The following is a 22,755-nucleotide window of genomic DNA, read 5'->3' as shown; positions in this document are numbered from 1 at the left end:
TGATGTTCATTTTCTTTAATATATTCAGAAAATTTCACTTACGTCAACAAGTTTCTATTTAGAATTTGCATTTGCCTATAAATAGTATGTTTGGGTCAAAAATATAGCTATAGAGCCGTACGTCGACGTCAAATTAAAACTAACAGACCGTTGCTAAGAGGTTGTAGCGTTGTATCGATAATTTATTAGAGTCGGTGGTGTCACATCACTCGGAATTAGTGCACGCTCGCTGGTCGGACAAGATCAGTATGTAAAGCAAGTGCGAGGTTGCTCCGTGTAAGGCGTAATGGCTAATGCTTTCCAGGAGACTTCCTCTGCTTAAGAGAAAGTCTTTCGACGCCAGTGTCTGGTGATTAAACTCGTACTCTCTGATAAGGTAATGTTATTGTGTTCCTAAATAACGATCTGGTGCAAATACGGACTGAATTTCGTAATCAAAATATACGTATGTAACAAAATTGACTTTATAGATTTTTTATTAAATCTCTTTTATAGTTGTAGTGATAAGGATTTTATCGAAAAAAGAATGCTTAGGTTGTTTGATCATACATATTGGAAAAAAATATGCTAGAAGACACATGAAAGTTGAGTACCGACCGATAATATATACGGACAAGTAAAAGGAGAAATAAGCATATACATATAATGTAACTTTTCAGACGTTACCGATGACAATAATTAATGTATGCGCGTATTTTTAATTAAACATACTTTAAATATTTCCTTTAACAGTAGCACTTAGCTAAAACTACACCAATCAGTCAGTTTAAATAATTACAAACCATTCGATCCGGTTTTATCTCATTCAAAAAACGAAATCTCCGTCCGTCCACGGTAGCTCCAAGTGGTTGTAACATCGAAACATCAAACAGTTTCAACATGACCTACAATTAATAACGTATAAAAACGACTAGAGCTACCATATTAAATAATGTGTTACAATAAATTTAATCGCCTACCAATACAACTTTGTTTCCGTTACGCACGGCGCGTCCAACGTTAAACACCAATGATTATTTCGTAACAGATCTTATAGCCACGAGTTCTTTCTCAGTGGAACAGGAAGGGATCCGGTTCTTTCTTCGTTATTAATTAAATACATTATCGAAATCAGACCTCATTGCGGCCACTTTGATAGTTTTAATACGCCTTGTAAGTCTAAGTACTGTTTAGAAATTAAAGTTGAAATTAAAGGAAATGATCATTAGTTTTATACTGGGGCCACACGGAGTTTTGTCAATTTGGATCTCGAATGATGTATGGCTTCCTTCAACATTATTATCTGTCTTATTAATTTAATTATTTTATTGCGGTTTCCCGAGTCACATTTCAATTACGCCCGTATCTAGTTATTTTCGTCGCAATTATTTGTGCGATCAAATAACATCGAGACTATAAATTTAAACATCCAATAGTTGTAAATTAAGAAGAACTAATAAATACAAGGCCGTTAAATTATATAATATAATAATCATCAAATATCAGGTGACACAGTAAATAACTTAGGCGCTATAGACATCGTAAACTTGAACACAGAAACTGTAAATAAATACGTGGTACTAGATGTCTTGTAGATAAAGTACCTACACGACGTCCACCGTATTACAAACATGAATTTATTTGAGCTTCTACAGTTGGCAGCAAATCAATAGCGCTCGCGCATCGGAAGCGGCGAAACCCGCCCCCGCGCCATTGTACGCGACTACCGCCATCTATCGGCCTCGCAAGGTACTTTACGACCGTCCGCCGCGTAATGTTCAGTTAGGGACCCTTTATTACCGCGCTGATGATTTCTAATAGATACCAATTCAGTTAAGAATACCAATATTGAATTTCTCGCTGTGTCGGTAGTAAAAGTTGCTCTCTGTTTTGCTGTAGATCTTTATACAACGACTGGTAAATGCTTATTGTTTCTCTCTAAGGATATAGATGACGCAGTTTTAATACAAACTATCGAAACTTATTAAGAAACTTAGGAAAATTGGCAGACAATAATTAACAGTTTTTACTTAAATCAAATTTGAGTCACATGAAACTTCCGAAAAATGAAGCAATGCTCATTCAATTAAATCTGTGTTCAGCGTTGCACAATAAATCGAAGGCAATCTTAACAGGATTACAGAGAATTTCGAAAGCATCCGTCACAGACCCGAGCAAAGAGGCCGGCAACAAAAGTCCTCAAGTTTGTTAATTAAAAACGTAGCTATTTAAACGCCAAGGCGAACTCAATACTGTTTTTATGTTCCCTTAATGAAGCCCATAAACGGTTCACGTACGCTCCAGAATTTGCATTGATCTTAATGTAATTGCATATAGGAAATTTCTTCGTCAGTGCACCAATTTGGATCCAACTTGTCTACTTGATTAGTTGATGGTCCATTCAGTGTTTGATTGCACCCATGTAACACGTCACTTTTGTTTAGACTTTATTTATAGGAACTTTCTTTAAGTAATTGCTTACGAGAAATAGGTAATTTTAGTGAATTTGTAAACCATAATCAATGCTCTTGGTCTTTCTAATAAACAGTTGGCTCAATAAGATATAACTCTCTTCGAATGAGTTCACTAGCTGCATTGAAATCGATATCAATATTTCAATATTATTGTTGCAAAATTCAGTAGGTAGGACTTTAACCGAATTAATTTCTAGTATTCAATGCAGCGTAGTTCTCTTCGGCGTCGGATTATAATGGGCTTAGACGATGAAATAAATCGTCACGTCAACACCAATCACTTGATACATACGTGGGCAGGATCCTAAGACGGTTAACCAAATGTCCGTACTCAATACTACGAATACATAAATAAAAAAGCTAAATTATATTTTACTGTTAACATTTTAGATGTTAATAATAAATCTAGAACAAACAATCATGCTTAAAGTAAAGAAGACGACATCACTGCAACAGGAAAATCTTCATCTAGGTTACACGTGCACCACAGGGCAAATAAATAATGCACCAATTAAATTATTAATCGCACTCATAAATATGAACACAAGGAAAATAAAATTATGCTAAATTACGTTTTGAAATAAGTACTAGATCAGACAGATGGGATGGCAATAGGACAATGAAGAAAACTTTTTTAATGGCAAAGCCTATCGAATTTGATGAAAATGTAGCTTAAGCGGCTAGCGTAACATATGCTCATCAATATAAGCTGTCTTGTTTGTAAGCATTAACACTTAACAAAGGTGTGACATATCATCCCGAGGAATCTGCCAGACATTTGAAGTGAATGCCAAGGCTCCAAGCACGTGGGCTGTCCATTGTAACCGTCTGCCATTGTTAATTTGTATTGGCAATATTGGGCCACTTCTATTATTGTGTCATTATTATAAATGTTGCGATATGAATATGAAAAGGCATTCGGAATCGTAGGTAAACTTGTTTTAGGACCTTTAGGTTTTTGTAGCGCGAAATTAGTCATCCGTGACCAACCTTCCGCCTTTCAATGTTTCGTTCGATTCTTTGTTGTCTTCTTAAGGCTTTGAATGCAAAATAACTGTTATTATATCATTTGAAACGTCAACAAAATTTATTACTTAATTCAGGTTAACCTTTAGATGAAAAATTTCGGTTAATTTGTCACCATCGCAAATATTGATTTATAAAGTTCATTTCCTATTCAAATTCTAGATTTCTGATCTAAAACGTGTATAAAATCACAATGACGCATTAGCTTCCTGCTTGATCTAACACTTACGAACCTGATCTGTTTAGCCGTAAGCTAAATTCACACCTCACATTAAAGTCTCACATCAAAACATGCACTAACCAGATCCACAAGAAAGATTAGATACTTGAACACTTTTTCACAGCACTTAGCCCAAGTAACTGTAAAATAAGCGCTTCAAAGCGATGGTTTATTAAAAACGTAGGTTGCGTAAGTACTAGGGCAGCATGAGGCATGAAGATCTTGACCCACAGCATTATGTCCCGCAAACTGACGATTATCCCGCGTACTTACGACCCGCCTTCATTGTAGCGGCTTCTATGCCCGTAATGACAGCCCGAGGCTGCACTACATCTGCGTTATCTCGTAGAAGGTCGATTGCCTGTAATGTGCCTGATTAACAGGTGCTGCTGTTATGTAATGCGAGCCTGATGGCTTGGTCATTGTGAGGAACTTTGATAGTTGCATGTTCTTCAACCGACTGGAAAATGCCAAATAACTCTAAGACTTCGCTGTTCAGTTTGTAGACTCTGCTCGTATTACCATCATCTTTAATATCATTACCATTATTTAAATTTATTCTTGTTTCTGTCGTGTCTATCTCTACGTCTAGACGCAAACCCACATGAAATTCAAAATACAAATTATTTTTAGAATTTCATCCGTAAACAACCCACTCACCCAAAGATGTCATCTCGAGCTATGAAATGTGGCAATTTCGTTACATAAGCCCGGCAATACTGAACGGTGTGTACGCAGCATATAAATGGGTTATACATAATTTAGTGTACATAATACATAAGTATAACATAAAGCGCGTACACACTGGCCTCGTTAGACCTCTGATGCTCTAATGGGATGCAATTATGAGGGTCAGAGCTGATAAGCTTGGATAGTGACGTGATCTGAATGATTATACAGAAATGGATCGAGTTGGGAGCGAAGATATCGATAAGATTAGAATTATGGTTTTATTGTTCGATTATGTGGAATACCATGACATGTAAGTAATGATATTTATAGAAATCGCATTGAATTTTGTAATGACATTTTATTAAACGATGTTATCTGCCTTCATCATCACTCGATTCACCATCTTTTAGAAAACTTGAACCTCTATTACAATCACACTCTCTATAGCAATCCACAAATGGATACTATCATTAAAACCAATCATCTCCACTTTACCTCATCTTTCAAACCAGAAATCATCACTCGATTTAACTCGAGCATGAAGTATTAAATCCGATGGCCTCACTATTATTAAGCCATTTACATACGTGCTCCATATTCCGAGCAATCTAATCCGTATGCTAAGTACCGATACATATACGCACCGGTTACATGACTCTATGAAGACTAGTTTCCCTGTTAGATGGTATCTTTGAATCTATTGACGAGTTTTCACTGTCTGCACTAAGATCTGGTTTGTATAAATTAGCTCCACGTTACATTCTGTTCAATTAATTATAAATATGTTTCAAATGAAGTTGTTCGATGATCGAGTTGAAACATTTTCACCGAAATCTGATCCGATAAGAAATTCAAGTGCACCGCACCGAAAATTATAATAATAAATGAAAGTTGCCATATTTTAACCTTAAAGAGACAAGCGACAAAAACTAGTCATTAATTTTTTCACCAGATGTTTCGGTAAAAACGTGTTATATCTCAATTTTGGCTTGAGAGGGGCAATTTATCACGTGTGAGTACTATGATCATCTGTGCAATGCATAAATCTTACCTTGGCAAGATCTTGAACGCCGCGATATCGACTCAAACGCAACAAATTACTGTAATCATAGTCGCATGCGCACAATTTTAACCATTTCATAACTATACCAGTGTCATTACAACTCACACATGCAAAGATCATTTCTATGGCAATTGTATCGATGTGTGCTGTGTGGTATTTGCCTGTGTATGTATTAGTTCTGTTTATATCGCTCTGACAAACAATATTGACCTTTATTTGCTCTCTTCCACGAATAACATCAGAGTCTAAGTTCTAGTTACTTCAATGTCAGCTTTATTACCAGTTACCAAGCGTAATTAACCTGTAACGAATTAAATATTTGCCTAATTTTCGGTCTAGTTGTATTTTTAGTTCACATCACAATGTCGTTTTACGCTAATATTAACCATGTCTAATGAATTATACTGTAGCAAATGTAGCCAGTAGATCTACTGGAATTGGATAACAATCTCGTAAGGAATTCAAGTGACAAATTAGAGTTTAAATTTCAATACCTAGCCTAGTTTTTTGGCTTCAAGTGTACCATTTTTTATCAAACTGTGACGTGTACAGTTTTTGCAACGGATTGTAATTTATTAATTTGAATAGAAGGAACTAGAGTTTGTCTGAGACGAGGCACTAGAAACTGTTAAGTTTTTATTTATACATTTTTAATCAATGAGTGCGTACGCTTGACTGATTTGGAAAACCGGTATGTTACGTATTTCATATACAGGCCCAAATCTGTAGAACAAAATGTAGCAACAAATACGGCTTGACACAGCTGTCGTATTGAGTTATATGAACAATTTTTTAGTAATTAATAAAGAAGGACAAATAGCTACAATTAAGGAAAAGAATTGCGATATTAGTCTGTATATTAATTTCACACACACATCAGTTTTTGTGTGTCTCCTATGAAGGAAAGATCGGGTCATATATACCGGAGTCTGCACAAAATCTAGTGCTAATAGGTATTTCAGTATTAGAGAACTAAATACTTTGAGACTTCAGAGCTACAGGCTCAGAATTCACCACGGCAATTGAGGGTGCTTTTGTCATTTAAGACCCCAGAAATCCTATCAAACTACTATAATAAAAATAAACATTAAAAAGCCCTTAATAACAACTAAATATATTCTAACTAATTACAACACAAACAAGCCTAATCAGCCCTACATATGTAACGACATACTAATAGTAAATTGACAAGTGAATCCGTAGGTAGTAACCGGTTTTAATATCAATAGTTACACACACGCATAATGATTGAACTTGCTAGGGAGGAGACAGCCTTGCCCGACTTCCAAGCGTTATACATCACTAGTTATAGGGCATGATGATATCACTCGAGGTGATGTTGGAATTATGTGGATGTACCCGATCGGTTGAGTCTTAGGAAGGGATGAAAGGAACTAGATTAATAAACTATAACAATGACAAATGCAACCGCCAAGTAAATGTTTCTAGCTTCAAGTTTGATCCTTCGATCGTCTAGACTCTGGACAATATCTCTTTAGATAAAGGTCAATCTGTAATCTGTCACAATAAATAAATAATGAGTGAGACAAAATTAGCATTTTGTTAATTAAGTTAAGAGGTGTAATGATACTTACGAACTGTGACTCTTCATTCATTCTTTTGTAAAGCATGCAAACTTTATAGTTTCAATGTTACATTATAACACAGAATTGCAAAAGACAGAGAGAGAGAGAGAGAGAGAGAGGGTGAAACGTTCCATCGACAAATTCGGAAAAGAAAAACGGTTAATCCGCAAAATAAAGTAAATGGTAAGCAATTACGTACGACCAACTGTTACTATCGAGGTTTTAATTAATAGTTCAGGATGAATCCGTAGTTAAATTATAATGTGAACCAACAAACGGAAGCTTCTAGTATAGCTGAGATTTACACAATAATTAATTAATTTAATATATCGCAACTTAGTTTAATCTACATATATTTTGTTAGATGTACCTGCGTATATTCCGAAGTTCTGAACGCAACGAATTATAACTTTTGTAAATCTTCTGGTCTTGCGAGTGTCCCTAGGTGGCGCTATATACGCAAGCTAAGTAGTTCGAGTCTCATTTGGAAAATAGAACCTATTTAGAAGTCGCTATTATATCTCCCTACTCCTCGAGTATGGTATCTAATCCTAAGTAAGTATAATTTAATAGGTGTTTAGGCAACCTAGATAATTTGCATTAATCCACCGACATCCACTTACTACACCTGGTCTGAAATCATACCAAAACAGCTTAATTACCCCAACAAAATTAATTCATGCGATTATGATCTATAATTTTATCGGAATAACATCAAAAATTGCTTATATTTAGACATTTTCCATCTAAGCGACGTTGACATCCTGTCTAATTTGAATAATTGGCTGGTTTTAAAAGCAATGCATGGTTGGTAACATATTTATTTCGTAGTCATAAAATAATCGTATAAATAAACATCATTTGGCACATGCAATAAAGATCATCAAAGGAGTGGACCGGCTGATTAAGTTGTTAATTTTTGGCAATACAATAAACATTACTGTTTTTGTATATTTCAGATTATTATCGCAATCTTGTCTTAATAAAGCTTATTTTAATCCATAGAATTTAACGCTATCGATGATTCAATTACAATAAAGTCATAGTTTACAAAATACTGTTCACCGTGTGAGTGAGTTAGGTAACTAACTTAAGGCAATGCACTTATAACAATTTGACAATAGCTAATGAGTGACAAAAATAAAATGAGACTGTCCACCTTAAGGTAAGCGTCCACAGGCCTGCATCGTACGCATCGCACGCATCGTACGCATTCCGTATGACGTCATCGGTACGTATCGCATGTAGGCATTGCCGATGATGCGGTCCGTACGATGCGGATCAGTGGACGCAGTTGTATGAGTTTCTATACAAGACAAACTAAAATCCATTGCGTACGATGCGGGCCTGTGGACGCTTACCTTTACGTCGCTGAAATAGGACTCACATTTTCATCCTACAATCGCATTGCAATAAAAATTCAACCTAACTGACCTAAAGATTCGATCCAGATTTAAATACCTTTACAAACAAAAGTGTGATAAAGTAAGGATTACGTCATGTACCTACACACATGCGTAAGACACTGGCAATATAAAGCAGGGTCAGCACAGCACTGGATCCTCAACAACAATGCTAACTGCTTTATTAACATAACATAGATGTTATAAGTGGAACATATGGAAGGCCAATATGCCTATATCACCTATTTATTTAGATTATTCTTAGCTCATGACTTCGTTTGTGTAGAATTTGTAGGTAGTTTAGGAATTCTTCTTTTGTTCTTTGAATTGTAACCAGTAATTTCATTAATTAGTAAAAATTCATTAGTCAACGATGCAGGAACTATAGTTACTTGATGTTAATTTGTATTCAGTTTCTTTCAAAATGTATCATATAGGTAAAGTACCCTTTATTTGAGTTTATGTTTAAAGCAATCGAAACAAGAGCGCGTTCGGCGCTCTGTTTGGCCGGCTCAAATAAATCATCCAATCTGAGCGTTTCGATTACTTATTGCGTCGTTACCATGGCTTAATAATCAAAGGATAGTTATTTATTTAACAATGATATCTAAGGCTAAACGTGACGAACGTAAACACAGACAAACAGACAGAATTTTAAAATAGAAAATATAGGTATTAATAGTGGACACATTATAAGAAAGAATGCAGTGATCGCCGCTTCGTTAGTTGATTTAATATGATATAATTTTTAAGTGGACGTCAGTGCGAACCCTAAATGGATGTGGTTGCGTTGATTCGATAAAAAGTTGTGCTCCGCGATTGATATTAATGTGTACTGTCAAGTACGAAAGTCTTCATTGAAAGAAGATCATTTTGTTACTTGTATCTTTAAACGATCAGTGTGTGAAATTATTTTCAATAGATCTATTGAAAATGGCATAAAATACCTGGGTCTCACCTGAAAGCTAATGTTTTTAGCCCTGATCGTCCCACTGCAGGGCAAATGCCTCTCTACCCTCCTTCTATTCCTCTCTGTTTAAAGCTTTTTATGGCCAACCCTTGTCATAGATGTCGATTTTGTTCCGTCATCTTCTTTTGGGCCTGCTGCGACGTCTGTGGACATTGAACGGTTTGCCCACCAATCGTCTGACATGTGGCAGACGTGACCAGATCAGTTCCACTTTAAGCTTGCGGCTTTATAACCAACATTGATGATTTTAAACGTGGAAACTGAAAAGTTTGTTAGTAAACATGTGATATTTTTATTACTGTGGGTTGAAAACAACCAACCAGGGTAGGTTTAGCAATAATATATAAAGTTGCAGTTACACAAATTCCTAAGTTGAGAGTTGTACTAAGTGCAAACAGCTTTCGAAACAGTACTTACCCTTAACGCCGTCAAAATGCTAAACTTTCTAGTTTAACAAATGGGTTCGCTTTAGTAACATAATTAAAACTTAATAGGCCAGTCTCTCCTTTACTAGTGACATTACCATCTTTACAGCAACATTCTATACTTACATACTAAGTAATATTAATTGAGCTATAAAACTGCGAGTTTATGATCTGTCAAAGTGAAATCTAATAAGCTAATATGATGGAGATAACACCAATATTTATAGAGCCGGCACTTTACAGCATAAGTACCTATATCTTCTTGCATATAATATAACGGTTTAATAAAATTAGAAAATTATTTTATTCCAAGTTTTATTGGTGAATAAAACAATATTTCAAATTAACCACTCTATATATTTCTCCGTTCATTAATGTTAAGATTTATGGCTGCCTTCCATTCCAATTAAGAGGGGAACAGTTCATCTTTCGATTTAATTATTAACTTCAGATATAATTTTGTTACATGCCTACAATTATTTGGGATTTATTAATTGAAATACAATTCTATAGACCACATACGTAGGTTCATTATCACTTAAATATTTTTCTCGATCTTTTGGGCTTGTAACTTTATAATTTTACTAAAAACTGTAGTAAACTCTTTGGCAGGGACTGTACACATATTTAGTGTGCGCTTCAGTATTAAAAAGTGGTAGCCGTCAAACAGGCTGACATTCTTTATGAAATATCAATCTAAGCTCAACTTTTATATAAATAAAAACGACAAAACATCATACTGTATCTTACATAGGGTTGCCACGTTAGTTTTTCACACATTTTTACCAATTTAATTAAAGCAGTTATATTCATAACCTATTGATGATGATTGACTTCTTGGTCATATTTGTTATAATCTCCACGCAAATAATAATCCAATGACATATTTCGTGTGAGGCGAGAGGGAGTGTCAGACTTTTACTTACTATGAACCACCCCGTTCCTACTCAAATTATTGGGCCCCAGTAACTCACTAGGTAATCCACAGCTACAGGTCGGGCATCAGACCTACTAGGCCCCATCTGGTGGTGTGAGGGATATTTGAGGTAGCATTCACGATAAATTCAACCATTAAGCTTTAAAAATCGTATCAACCTTACTTTGCCATCATCAATAACCAACAAAACTCATTCAGTATCTACATTTTTCTACATAATATATTGAGATCTTTTTGTATCTATTAATAACTCCTTGTGCTAGCCCTGATCAGAAGCGACATCAGTGTTTCACTTTCACCGATCGGCCGTGTAATTATAGTAGGCGTTAATTTTCTTGCTTCACTTATAAAATCACTCGGGAGTTTATTGCGTACATACTACACACACACACACACACACAAATAACTGTTCATAATAATCTGTGTACACATACAAATTGCTTGACAAAGTTGCGATGAACTTAACTGTAACAGTGATTTTGGTTTTATTTATTTTTTCTATTATATAGGTATAGTACCTAGAACTGTAGACCTACGATACCTAGAACGATGTACAAGACTGAGGAGTATGGCTTAATAATGGAAAGGCCTATACTCAGTAGTGGATGATAATGTTGATGACGTGTCTAATCCTATACAATAATTGATATTAATTCATTTCGTGACATTTTCGTGACAATTCAATTCATTCATATACACCAGGAAACTTCCTGATGTATACCAAGGTTTCCTCTAAATAAGAGGGTTTACCATAATCTTTACGCAAAGGCATTGCATTACGATTAAAGGTTCAAAGAATTACAGTTAATAATGAAACAAGAATAAAAACAAACGATTATGTTGAAGTCTCACAAATGAGTTCGTAGTATAACCAATAAAATTTACACATAGACGATTTCACAGATATAATTATAGAACATCAAATGTAATGTAAACATGGTAACTGGCTACATGTAAATTAAAATAATGATCATGTTACTTAATCACATAATCGTTATGTTACCGACACATCAAATTATAAAACTGTTGCATAAATTTAATATTGAATTAGAGTAACTTTAATGCATAAATCGACTAGGTACTAGTATAAGTAAAACAAAATTTCAGCACAAAAAAAAACGAATAAAGATAAAAAAAAAATCTGTCAAATTTCAAATTTAGAATATCTTTTCAACCAGCCAGTGAAGTATTTACATATGTCCATACAGGTTGGTCACAATTAATTAAAAAAAAAAATTAGTTTGCGACCATAAACTATACAGATTAAAAATGGCGCGTAGCAGTTTGCATCTTCTCAAACAAAACAATTTACCCGTAATATTTTAGTTACAACAAATCTCTTGTTCCAATGTTACTCGGTATAGAAATATCAGCCAGTCTCGGCTCTGATATTTACTAAGGGGAAGTCTAATAAAGTGCAATGGGCCCCTCTAGTGGTATTGTAACTGTGATAAAGGCGTGACCACCTACGAACTAGGAATGCGTTGGCGAAACGACGTTTACACGAATCGACTAAACTGAACGACATTTTGTCGAACAACGTTAAACTATTTCAGTTTTATTGGATTTTCAAATTTGATGGGTTTTGGTGTATTAGGTTACGTAGGAATTGAATACTGGGGACAATTCGCATAATATTTAATTCTTTGACATTCGTAATGAATCTGTTCATTTAAAATTTTTGTTCCAAAACAAACTCACATTCTCTATATTCTACACGTCTGGCTTATTCTGCCATGATCATAAAAAAACGATTAACGAATCTGCTACTAAAAAATTACTCAACTTTTTTACTAACGGACTAATGCTCGCCTATATGTAGGTAACTGATGTGACATAAACAGGGAAATTGATATTTCTAGTCGATATCGGTTTGTATAAATCCCGCAAAGGATTTCACCAGTCAACGATATTATGGCATCGGTATGCGTTGTAGCTTGGGTATCGGTTTTCGTACGACTTGTCGTTAGTAAATTAGAATCGGTCGGCTTTCGATTAAATAGAACATTGGCTATGGCAATAGAGCGCATGTTTACCAAGTTGAGTGTATTTTGGAGTAGTTTTTGAAAATTTTATGTATTTTGCCACTAATTTTAAATGACATTACACATAATTTTAAGCTCTTTATATAAGAAACTCAGTAAATTCTTTAACAAATTTTAGGTATTTTATCCTAACGAAGTCTTATTCTTATTATTTTTTTTAATAATCGTCGTGTAATTTTTCATGTTCAACACATTAATAGTCGTTCAATCAAAATATAGCACAAATTAAGTTATTAATCATTATGATTTAGTTCGAGTCGATCACATTTAGCTTCGTTAGTGCACTTTTAAAATAATAATGAAGCAATTAAATGAATATTCAATGAATTCTATTCCAGATTTATTTACACAAATTGAATTTAATGGCCATAAAAATCGTTGATTAGTACCAATAAAGAGTAAAATATACATATTTGCTACCGAATTCAATTACATTCAATTGAACATTAAAATAATAAGAATTTAAATTCTATATTGATTTGAAACCTGTCTTAATTGCAGACCAGCTTACAATAAGTACTATAATACTTTATGTTTTTATCCTCGCATTTAATATTGAATTTCCATTCCTAAACTTTAATACGACATTAGCATAGCTAAATGACACAAAATAATCAGTTTACCCTTGTCATAAACGTAAATATCTGTCATTAGTGTCAAAGAAGAGTTAGGAGTTGTCTATGCGTAACAGTTTATGTGCTAGAGGTGCGCTTCTCTATGGTACGGCAGAATGTAATCAAACCTCGATACATCATTTTAATACTGGCCATGTCACCGCAAATTCGAATGCAAATGAAATGCAGGCTGGATACAAAGTACGATCTAATGGCGACCGATAAATTATAAGACAGCAGTTCTGTTATCGGTGCGCGTCCCTCTATAGAATTTCGTTGAGATTATACGCTGAATACGTAATGTTAATACATTATTCTAGGTTCGTTTGAGTGTTGCAACCTTTGCTTGTTTCTATATAAATGGTGAATTTTGGACAATTTATTCTGAACGAGTTTTGAGGGGAGGTAAGCCAGAGATAAAACTACTTTAAGAGATGAATTTGTTACAAAATAACCTAAAATCAGGATATGACCTACAAGACTAATCGTCGCTAGCAACCTCTAGTGATGTGACAATCTAACAACTTATATCGATATTTGAAAATATGCCATTCCAACATTTTCCACACCATAACTGTATTCAAATAAATACATCTTATTCGTCTAATTCAATCACTGGCTTCGAAGATCATTGTGTAATGCAACTAGTTTTCTTGGCGTTAAACTAAATGTTGCAATTCGGCGCGTGCGCATATATTTATCGAGACGTGTTTAATTACTCGGCTTCGGCTACCGATGCATACCAATTACATCAGACTACATAGTTCCAACCATATAATGTAATAGTACTGGTTTCAGTGTCATCTTGATTATAAATACATTTTGAAGATTTGCTTAAGTAAAGCCGTGTATATAGTAAATGTGATTCTGGTGATGTTTGGTCATGAAATATTTTTGGGTTATTGCACTTTCGAATAACTTCTATAAGAGCATAGAGTTCAAAATCAGAACTAGTGTATAATGATAATTAGACTTACCGCAATATTAATAGAAATGAGACTCATAGCGTAACTTGCAAAAAAAAATGGATTTCCTACGAACTCAACCTGTGATATTAAAGTTTATGTTCAGTGTAAATAAAATCAATATCAAACAAAACTGAAGCAAAAAATCCGGACAACTTCTCCTTTTACATTTACAAATAATTATCGCGTTGGTACGAGTATTGCGAACGAGAATGATTCACCAAAATTAATTTCGTAGATGTTAATCTTTTTTACCACACTGCGGATATGTCTCAAATAGTTTCAGACCAAAATATTTCGCAACACTCAGTTATTAGTTGGGCCGAACAGCGTTTGAGTGACGCATGCAAATATACAAGACTGCGAGACACTTTATACAACTTGTAAGACTGACATTAAGTTAAATAATTCTAGTAATTAACCAGTAAAAAATGGTCACCGAGGATCTCATGTCGACGCAAAATATATGACTCAATTCCTCAATAATTACTCTGATAAAACTCTCATTAAATTAACTAAAAATGATATTGAAATTTGGAGCGCACCTTAATGGTGCAGTCGTCAGGATGCCACGAAAAAGGTCCGTCATCGTTATCTACTGATACTTCGCAGAAACGGCGTCAATATATTTAATTGCGGACGCCGCTCACATAACTAATCGCCACTAAATAAGTTGTATGTAGGTAAGGTGCAGGCTGACAGAGAAAAAAAGTCCCGATTTCCGGCAGTTCCCACGGCGCGCGTCGCACCGCCGCCCCGGTTCCCACATGCAATCGCAACTTTTATAAACAACATTATCGTCATAAGTGCGCATGCGTGGTAAATCAATCCGCCATTGGCCAGAATCGGCCCGCTAGGTGTATTAAATGCCCACTCTAAAATACGTTACATTCCGCTGTGATTGGTCCATAAATGCAATTCGATAATAGATTAGATAATTATTTCGCGTGGCAACTCGAACATCGGTGGCTGTGTTGAATACTTAATTTCGGAATTGCGAGTCCATTCGCGCAGTTTATTGGCTCGCGATTACAATAACGCGATATAGTGTAACATGAGGCTTGCGTCTGTGTGCCCACGAACACATTACCATGTCACGCACAGGTCACGTTATGGCCTTTGTCAATAAACTATAGCTATCATTGAATATGCTAAAGAAAGACACCAATATTTACGACTGCGTTCCATCACGATCTTAATAAATGGCGTATCGAAGACAGCGTCTAGTTAAGAGACATTAATGCTAAATAAATTCGCACAGGCAACAAACTAGTTGTCATCTAAAAGATAATATTCAATGAAGAAGCTTTAAATTGCATGACCTAATATAGTGTAAGTAATGTGCGTTTAACAGGAGGATTTAGTACTGAAGCCTGGGTTTTGCAACGATCGACCGCATAATACGCGACATGATACGTCCGCGGACATAATCGATCCATCTGAGCAGCGGGCGTTTACTACTGATTCTAAGTACATACATCGCAGAGCAATTTCATATCTCGCCATAAGGCGATCGGCGCGACGCGTTTCCTAAAATAGTGATGTGAAATAAATCAAAGATCGTGGTTGTCGATACGATGCCGTCTAAAAAAGCGGGCGGTGCGTGTGAATCTGCTGCGACCGCGATCGTATGAGAATATCATACGGAATGTCGACCATTGACTACATGACTTATGTGATTTCTACTACTAATTTTAGTAAATATGTTGCCAATGCACCCATTAACAATATTTTTATCTACAGTATCAGTAATGAACAAGACCTTATCTTTATTTAGCTAGCTTGCAGCTCAAGTTGAGCTAAAAAATCTTGACTTTACGCTCATGTTTGTGCAGCGAGACATACAAGTGCAGGTTTACTAATATTTATTAACAAATTGCTTACTTCATCTATTGCAGTCGCACGAATATTTTTCCCTCTTTTTTGCAAGACGATAGTCAGCGATTTATTACTTATTTCATCGCAACATTGCGAAGGACCGGCTTCGTGACTACGCAGTGTTGCGACCTATGGAAGCCGTCAACTTTTTTATTAATCATTCTATCGATACGCGGTAGCAATGGCGGTGGAGCAATCTCCGCTCTAGACCCATTGTTGAACGACTCACGCTTTTTTTGACAATATTCTCTTGAAATATTCTCTGAATCGCTGTTTTGAAATAAAGGTATTTGTCGTGTGTTGACGTGTCAAAGTTGATCGAAAATGAAAGGATATTTATTATGTGCTAAAACTTTCATTGCATTCTAAATCACTTCAGTGAAGCGTGTAAAAGTAAAATTGAATGTTAATAGAGATAAGCTGTTCATATACCTGTCAAGTGGTTACATAAATTGTGCTTTAGAATACGTCAATGTTTATGTTCATATTGTTCGTTGTAGGTAAAGTTAACGAGGCGTCACGAATGAACGTAGCATCGTGTGTTACGGACAGGCGGCCATGCGAGACTACTACCATTGGCTGCTCACTCAGTAAACACTATTGTACCTAACTACATAGTGCTATGTACACATACATTGTACATACATACTAAATTAATCGCCGTGATTGATCGAACTGCGTGGCTCGTATCACGCCTCATTATGCGCAATAAATTATAATAATTTATCGATAAAATATTAACATTAATATGTTTAGCTAATAAGTCAGATTAAATTGCGAATTATACAATATTTTAGTAAATATAAACGTTTAGGTAGTTAGGTAAAGTTATTTAATAATTTCGATTCGATTCAAAATGGAATTCAAACCAAATTCTAGATAGGTACAAGTACAGAGTCGACATCTCATTCCCATTCACACCTCGCCTCTAACATGATACCTACATTACATGGACTGTATAAAGCAATTTATCGCTACTATAGTTTATCGTCGACGTTCGGAATTCCAAATACACAGAGCACAGTAAAACGAATCGCGGTAATTTATTATTGTTTTGCATAAGAAACGAGGTGGGACGAACTACGAAACGCATGGAATAACACAAAGTCACAAAAGTGGTCAGCCGGTGTGCGCACGAGTCGACGGAACGAATAAGCGATTCAAATGCTAATATATCACAGCGTCGGCGCGGCATGATGTTTCTCATTGGCCACGCTATTTACATTAACATACATAACGACGCTGGCCCCGCCCACCGGCGCGCGCGTCACGCCGCGCCCGAACATCGTTAATTACCAGTAATTAGTGGGTCGTGACTGAGCGGAGATGCGCGCGCTAAACTGCTATAAACGCTACTTACGAAACGTGCAACTGTGCTTAGCCGGACCACTAACATCAGCAACACAAGTTACGGCTTCCGAACACAGCTTTCAGCAAAAGCTCTCTCATGTTTCCTGCGTCTAACTTAGACTTTTATTATTTTAAACTCGATAATTACTGTATTTAGTAATATATCTCATCTAACTGAAACAGGATGTGAAGTTAATTATATTATGTGTCTTAGAATCTTAATAAAAGCTTTCGTAGCTCACTCTAAAACGTACGAGAAGAGCTTCTAACACTTGAAACAATACAAAAATCTTTAACAGTATAGATACTGACCTCAGTTAATTGCCTTTCTCTTTCAATGCAAATGGTTCCACATCCGCAGCTCTCGCCCATCGATTAATATTGATTGTCTGCATAACATAATTATTCTCCTAATCCTTGCATAAAAGGGGCACGTCTGCGCCTGCGCCACAAATCATAAGTATGGAACCGAGGGCTCACGACCGCGCCATATATGGCCTCCCTGACGTCTGTGCCCGACCCTTGTTCAAAGGATTTATGTCGGCTCCTTTTGGCGCAAATTAGCCCGTGTCGGGTATAGGCGTGAGCGAACAAATTTGTAGCAGCACTATTAGGATGTTTTGCTTTTACTTTTTATGTTAATGGCACGATAAAATTGCATTAGCTTAACCCTACAGCAACGGAATGTACCCAGTACAGTACTCCGTCTTTACATAGATAAGTTAACATTGTTTCGGGCAGCACGATCTATAATAGTAAGCTGCGAGTTAGCCAGATAGCCGAGCCTCTATCGGACCACTCTATCAGTGTCACCGCGGTCTACTTGTGAACGGAGTTGACCGGCTGCGGAGTTCGGCTACAGCGCACATCGCCTTATAAAACAAAGAGTACCGAAAACCAAGCGGCATTGAGACAACAACGATTATAGATCACGGTACCGAGTAATGACAACATAATGTAGTTTAACATGTAAATGTATCGACGCCGGCGCACGCCAACAATGCGCGTGACGTACGTGGGTGATGGCGCGCGCCGATCTATCTTCAATGAAGTTGTCCAATTTATTATTGCACGATTATCGGCGGATAATATTTTTGTTATAACACTATCTGTTATAACACGACGTGGGTAGAAGCATGAAATGGCGAAAGGAAAGCACTTTAATAACGTTTACTCGTATCTTTCATGTCATTTCGTGCCTTCGATTTCACTTTTACACGAAGTGAGAGCCATTGTTGAGAATACACAAGATTGGGCAAAAACTAGACGGACACATCTGGGGCAAGGTTCGGTAACAAGCATAAATTATTTCACTCATCGCTTACTTGCGCATGCCCAAGACTTCTTGAACATGTGGAGCAGCTTGTTACGTGGATGTCAATTCTGATTCTAGCCAGCCGATCGCATTCGCAACTCTTCCATAAGCAACTGGTTCGAACGCAATATATTGGCTTTATAAAGGCGTATTAATAATTAACAAAAAACTTGGTGGTTTCGGTAGCAAGTGCTCTAGTTACCGATGTCGCAAGTAAGTGGGCGTGAGTCGAAGGCGAGCGTAGGAGCCGACATCGATCAGCCGGCCACCCCCGCCGCACCGCAGCGCGTCATTTCGCAATATTTATACAAGTTTTAGCATACCGGTGCTTGGAGGATATTGCTGATAGGGGCAAAGTTGATCAATAAAATGTGATCAGTTGTTGTGTTCAGATTGCCTCACCATGACGTTATTGTGGCGGCGAGGCAGATCCGGGACAGGTCTATCATTATTATGATTAGTTCTAGCGTACATACTGCTATCAATAAATTTGATTTGGTATCTCTATTGCAAATAATAGATCATAAAGTCATATGAGTGAAGGCTAACATGTTTTTCGTTTCATTGTTCCAGGTCGGTGGCGCACGAGCCCGATGAGCGCGTGCGCGGCGGCCGCCATGCGCGAAAAGCACGCGGCGCCGCGCCGCCTCGCGTCCCCACCGGCATCCCCGCTCGACCGCCACCCCAGCCCGCTGAGCAGCCCCCGCGCCGACGAGCCCCTCGACCTGCGCGTCACGCACAAACGCCCACCTCGTCTCGAAGACGAGAACTGCAACTTGATCACACCCTCGCCGCCGCCACACCCCACTCACCCCACACACCCAGCTCACCCCGCGCACCCAGCGCTGCTACAGTTCTGTCGACGACTGCCGCTAGCTCTACCGGCTTCATTCGGCCGCTATCCCTTCCTACCTGCAGCAGCCGCTACGCTACTAGCCCCTGGAGCCCCTCGAGCTCCACCAGTGCCTCAAAATCCTGGAGCTCCTAGAGCAAGGGACAGATATACGTGCTCCTACTGTGGGAAAGCATTTCCTCGCAGCGCTAATCTAACTCGACATTTAAGAACGCACACGGGAGAGCAACCCTACCGCTGTAAATATTGCGAGCGCTCGTTTTCGATATCATCGAATTTGCAGCGACATGTGAGGAATATTCATAACAAAGAAAGACCGTTCCGGTGTCGTCACTGCGACCGTTGCTTTGGTCAACAAACCAATCTCGATAGGCATCTCAAGAAGCACGAGGCGGAGAACGGGGATGATGGTCGCCGGCGGTCTCCGGATGAGACGTACTTCGAGGAGATCAGATCGTTCATGGGCCGCGTGGCGCCGGGTCGACGCGCCGCCGCCGCCACCGCGAGCCCCGCCGACCACACCTGATAGTGACACGAGCTGACCACTTTCACAGTTACAATATCTGGTCGATGCATCCAAATGACTCTTGTGTATTTTAATAAACTTTATTGAGTGTGAATTAATTGAACAAATAGTAAATGATAAGCGCCAACTTTAGTTACAAATCTGTTTAATGAGCAATGGCAATATGGAAATGCAAAGCAAACATTGAAAATGTTTCAGAACGTCAAGCCTCGAGTAATTGTATCACTAAGCAAACAATGCAATCGTAATGATCACGCATCTTCAATTCTGTAAATACCCATTATTGTTACCGCGTTAGCACATTGAATTGGCGCAAACGAGTGAAAGTAAATGTACTTGCCACCAAGTCGGCTATTAGGATATGTATTATAAATAAAGTGATATTGAATCTCGTGTACTTAATGTAAATATTAAGCTATTGTAGTGTATGTAGCTAGGATGCGTACCGAATTTTCTCTACCGATAGTTATACGAAATATGTAGTGTGTATGTATTCCTCGTCGTAAAGACATAAATAGAAAATTAATGTTAAGTGTTCAGAGAGTGTTCGCTATAATAGGTTACGCTATATCGATGTACTGTACGGATGTAAGTAGTTTCTTTGTACTATTTTTTTTTTTGTAAATTTCGCTTTATTCGATGTAAAATAATTAGTATTATTAGTCTGAGAGGAAACGCCGGTTACCAATAAAAATATAACTTGTTGCTTATTGAAGATATTATTAAATATTTTTTACGAAATGTTAGAAAAGTTGTTTTAAAAAATTATCTTACTTTCGAAATTATATATGTATATAATGTATACTGAATGTTGCGTAAATTATTGTCGTTTTGGGCGCCTGCCACGGGTTGCAGTCCCGTGTGGTAAACCTGCCTTACTTGTTAAGTTTCAAAATATTACGCAAATTAGATATTTTTATTATCAATTTTATTGAGATTTTTTAATTAGAAATTATACATTTATTAGAGATTACTCCAGAATTGTTTTAAACATTGTACGTATTCCAAAATTATGACTAAATTAATGTAATTACAAATCTGTGATTTAATTTATTACTGGACAGCAATAAATGAGAAAATATTTGTATCAGTTAAATGAATCTCTCAAAGAACTAATCTGAACGTTCCTGTAAGTATAGATAGATCTCTATGATTGTTGCGAGTGTAGACTTGATATATTATTTACATATAGACATACATAGATACTATATCCCTTTATCCCAAAACCAAATCCCACATCCAACCACAATCTTGTCAACGACCATCCATCTCAGTTCAAATCTAAAACATAATGTCATGCATTAAAAATTTTATACACAAAAAAATATGCAACAAAATATTTATGTTGTAAACTTAAAATACTAAATTGAATAACTCTGTGATAATGAGTCAATGCATGACACTTTATTCTATTCCATTAATTAATTTCCAATACCTTATTTGTCCAGCAGTGGACATATTCCGGCAGTTGATGTATATGACATTATTTGTACCAAACTTCCTATGACAGAAAATGCAAAGCGAAACGATAGGAAACCTCCTAAATCTTGCCTATTTTTTAAGAAATAAAAGTCCTATATTTTGCCTTACTGTCCAATAAAAAGTTTCGCAGAACAGTTATCAGTCATCAGGAAAATGGAAAACTCGAACATAAAGTCTTACTATTTTAAGGTTGAATCTCGATTGCATATCATAAGTCAATAACAAATAAAACTGTAGAATTAAAGTTAATTTCAACCTTATTGAAATTTTAATTTTCTAAAGCTTACCTACAAAAATAGTAAAGGATTTTATGGTCGATTTTCCTTCAACTTTGGTCTCTGTTCTCCCAAGCCAACGTTACCTACAGTATGAATGTTTTCGTAGTACTCGTACCAAATCTTGTTTGAATCACATAAGAGATGCTATTTAACTTATCACTAGAATGTATAATTAATAGAGATTATTACCTTATTGTTTTATACTTTTGATACCTATTAGTCGTTCAAAGGTCACCGAATACCTTGTCAAAATGAATAAATAACAATAAATATTTTACTCCTGTATTTTTATTTCATTCACAAATATACCACTGCTTTTACATAATATGTGTTCAGGTTTGATAAAATCTAATATTCTCATAAAGAACTAGATTTTTCACCCAGTCTATTTGTGAAAACTGTATGAAAAAATCAGTAGTAACCCGCCAAAAAACATAATGATACGTATATAAAAAGAAGATCATCAATGTGGTGTATAACACGGATTTCAGTAACAAATCTGATCCTGTGACTATACGAAAAAAGCATCCATAAAAACACAATCGTTACTGATCTGATTAAAAACAAACAAAAGCTAAACAGACGTAATTCAGAGATGAATATCACAATCACAGCACAAATTCCTGGTTGACTAAACTCCCACGACATAGAAGGTCATGCTAAAAAAATTGGCGCAAACTAGGAACTCTAGAAG

General features: G+C 36.5%; 1 protein-coding gene across 2 annotated transcripts in view; it reads left to right on the top strand.

Moving 5' to 3' along the window:
- Positions 1-22,338, top strand: part of LOC118271922 (transcription factor hamlet) — a 108,118-nt gene extending 85,780 nt beyond the window's left edge. For both annotated transcript variants that reach the window (XM_050693950.1, XM_035588185.2), the window contains one exon: positions 19,496-22,338. In XM_050693950.1, the coding sequence (XP_050549907.1) occupies positions 19,516-20,301 (786 nt within the window). In that variant the 5' untranslated portion in view covers positions 19,496-19,515 and the 3' untranslated portion in view covers positions 20,302-22,338. The remainder of the gene's footprint in view (positions 1-19,495) is intronic.
- The last annotated feature ends 417 nt before the right edge of the window (positions 22,339-22,755 follow it).

Source organism: Spodoptera frugiperda, chromosome 5 (assembly GCF_023101765.2).
Source record: "Spodoptera frugiperda isolate SF20-4 chromosome 5, AGI-APGP_CSIRO_Sfru_2.0, whole genome shotgun sequence".
Classification (NCBI taxonomy): Eukaryota; Metazoa; Arthropoda; class Insecta; order Lepidoptera; family Noctuidae; genus Spodoptera; species Spodoptera frugiperda.
This window is presented reverse-complemented; position numbering and strand designations above follow the sequence as displayed.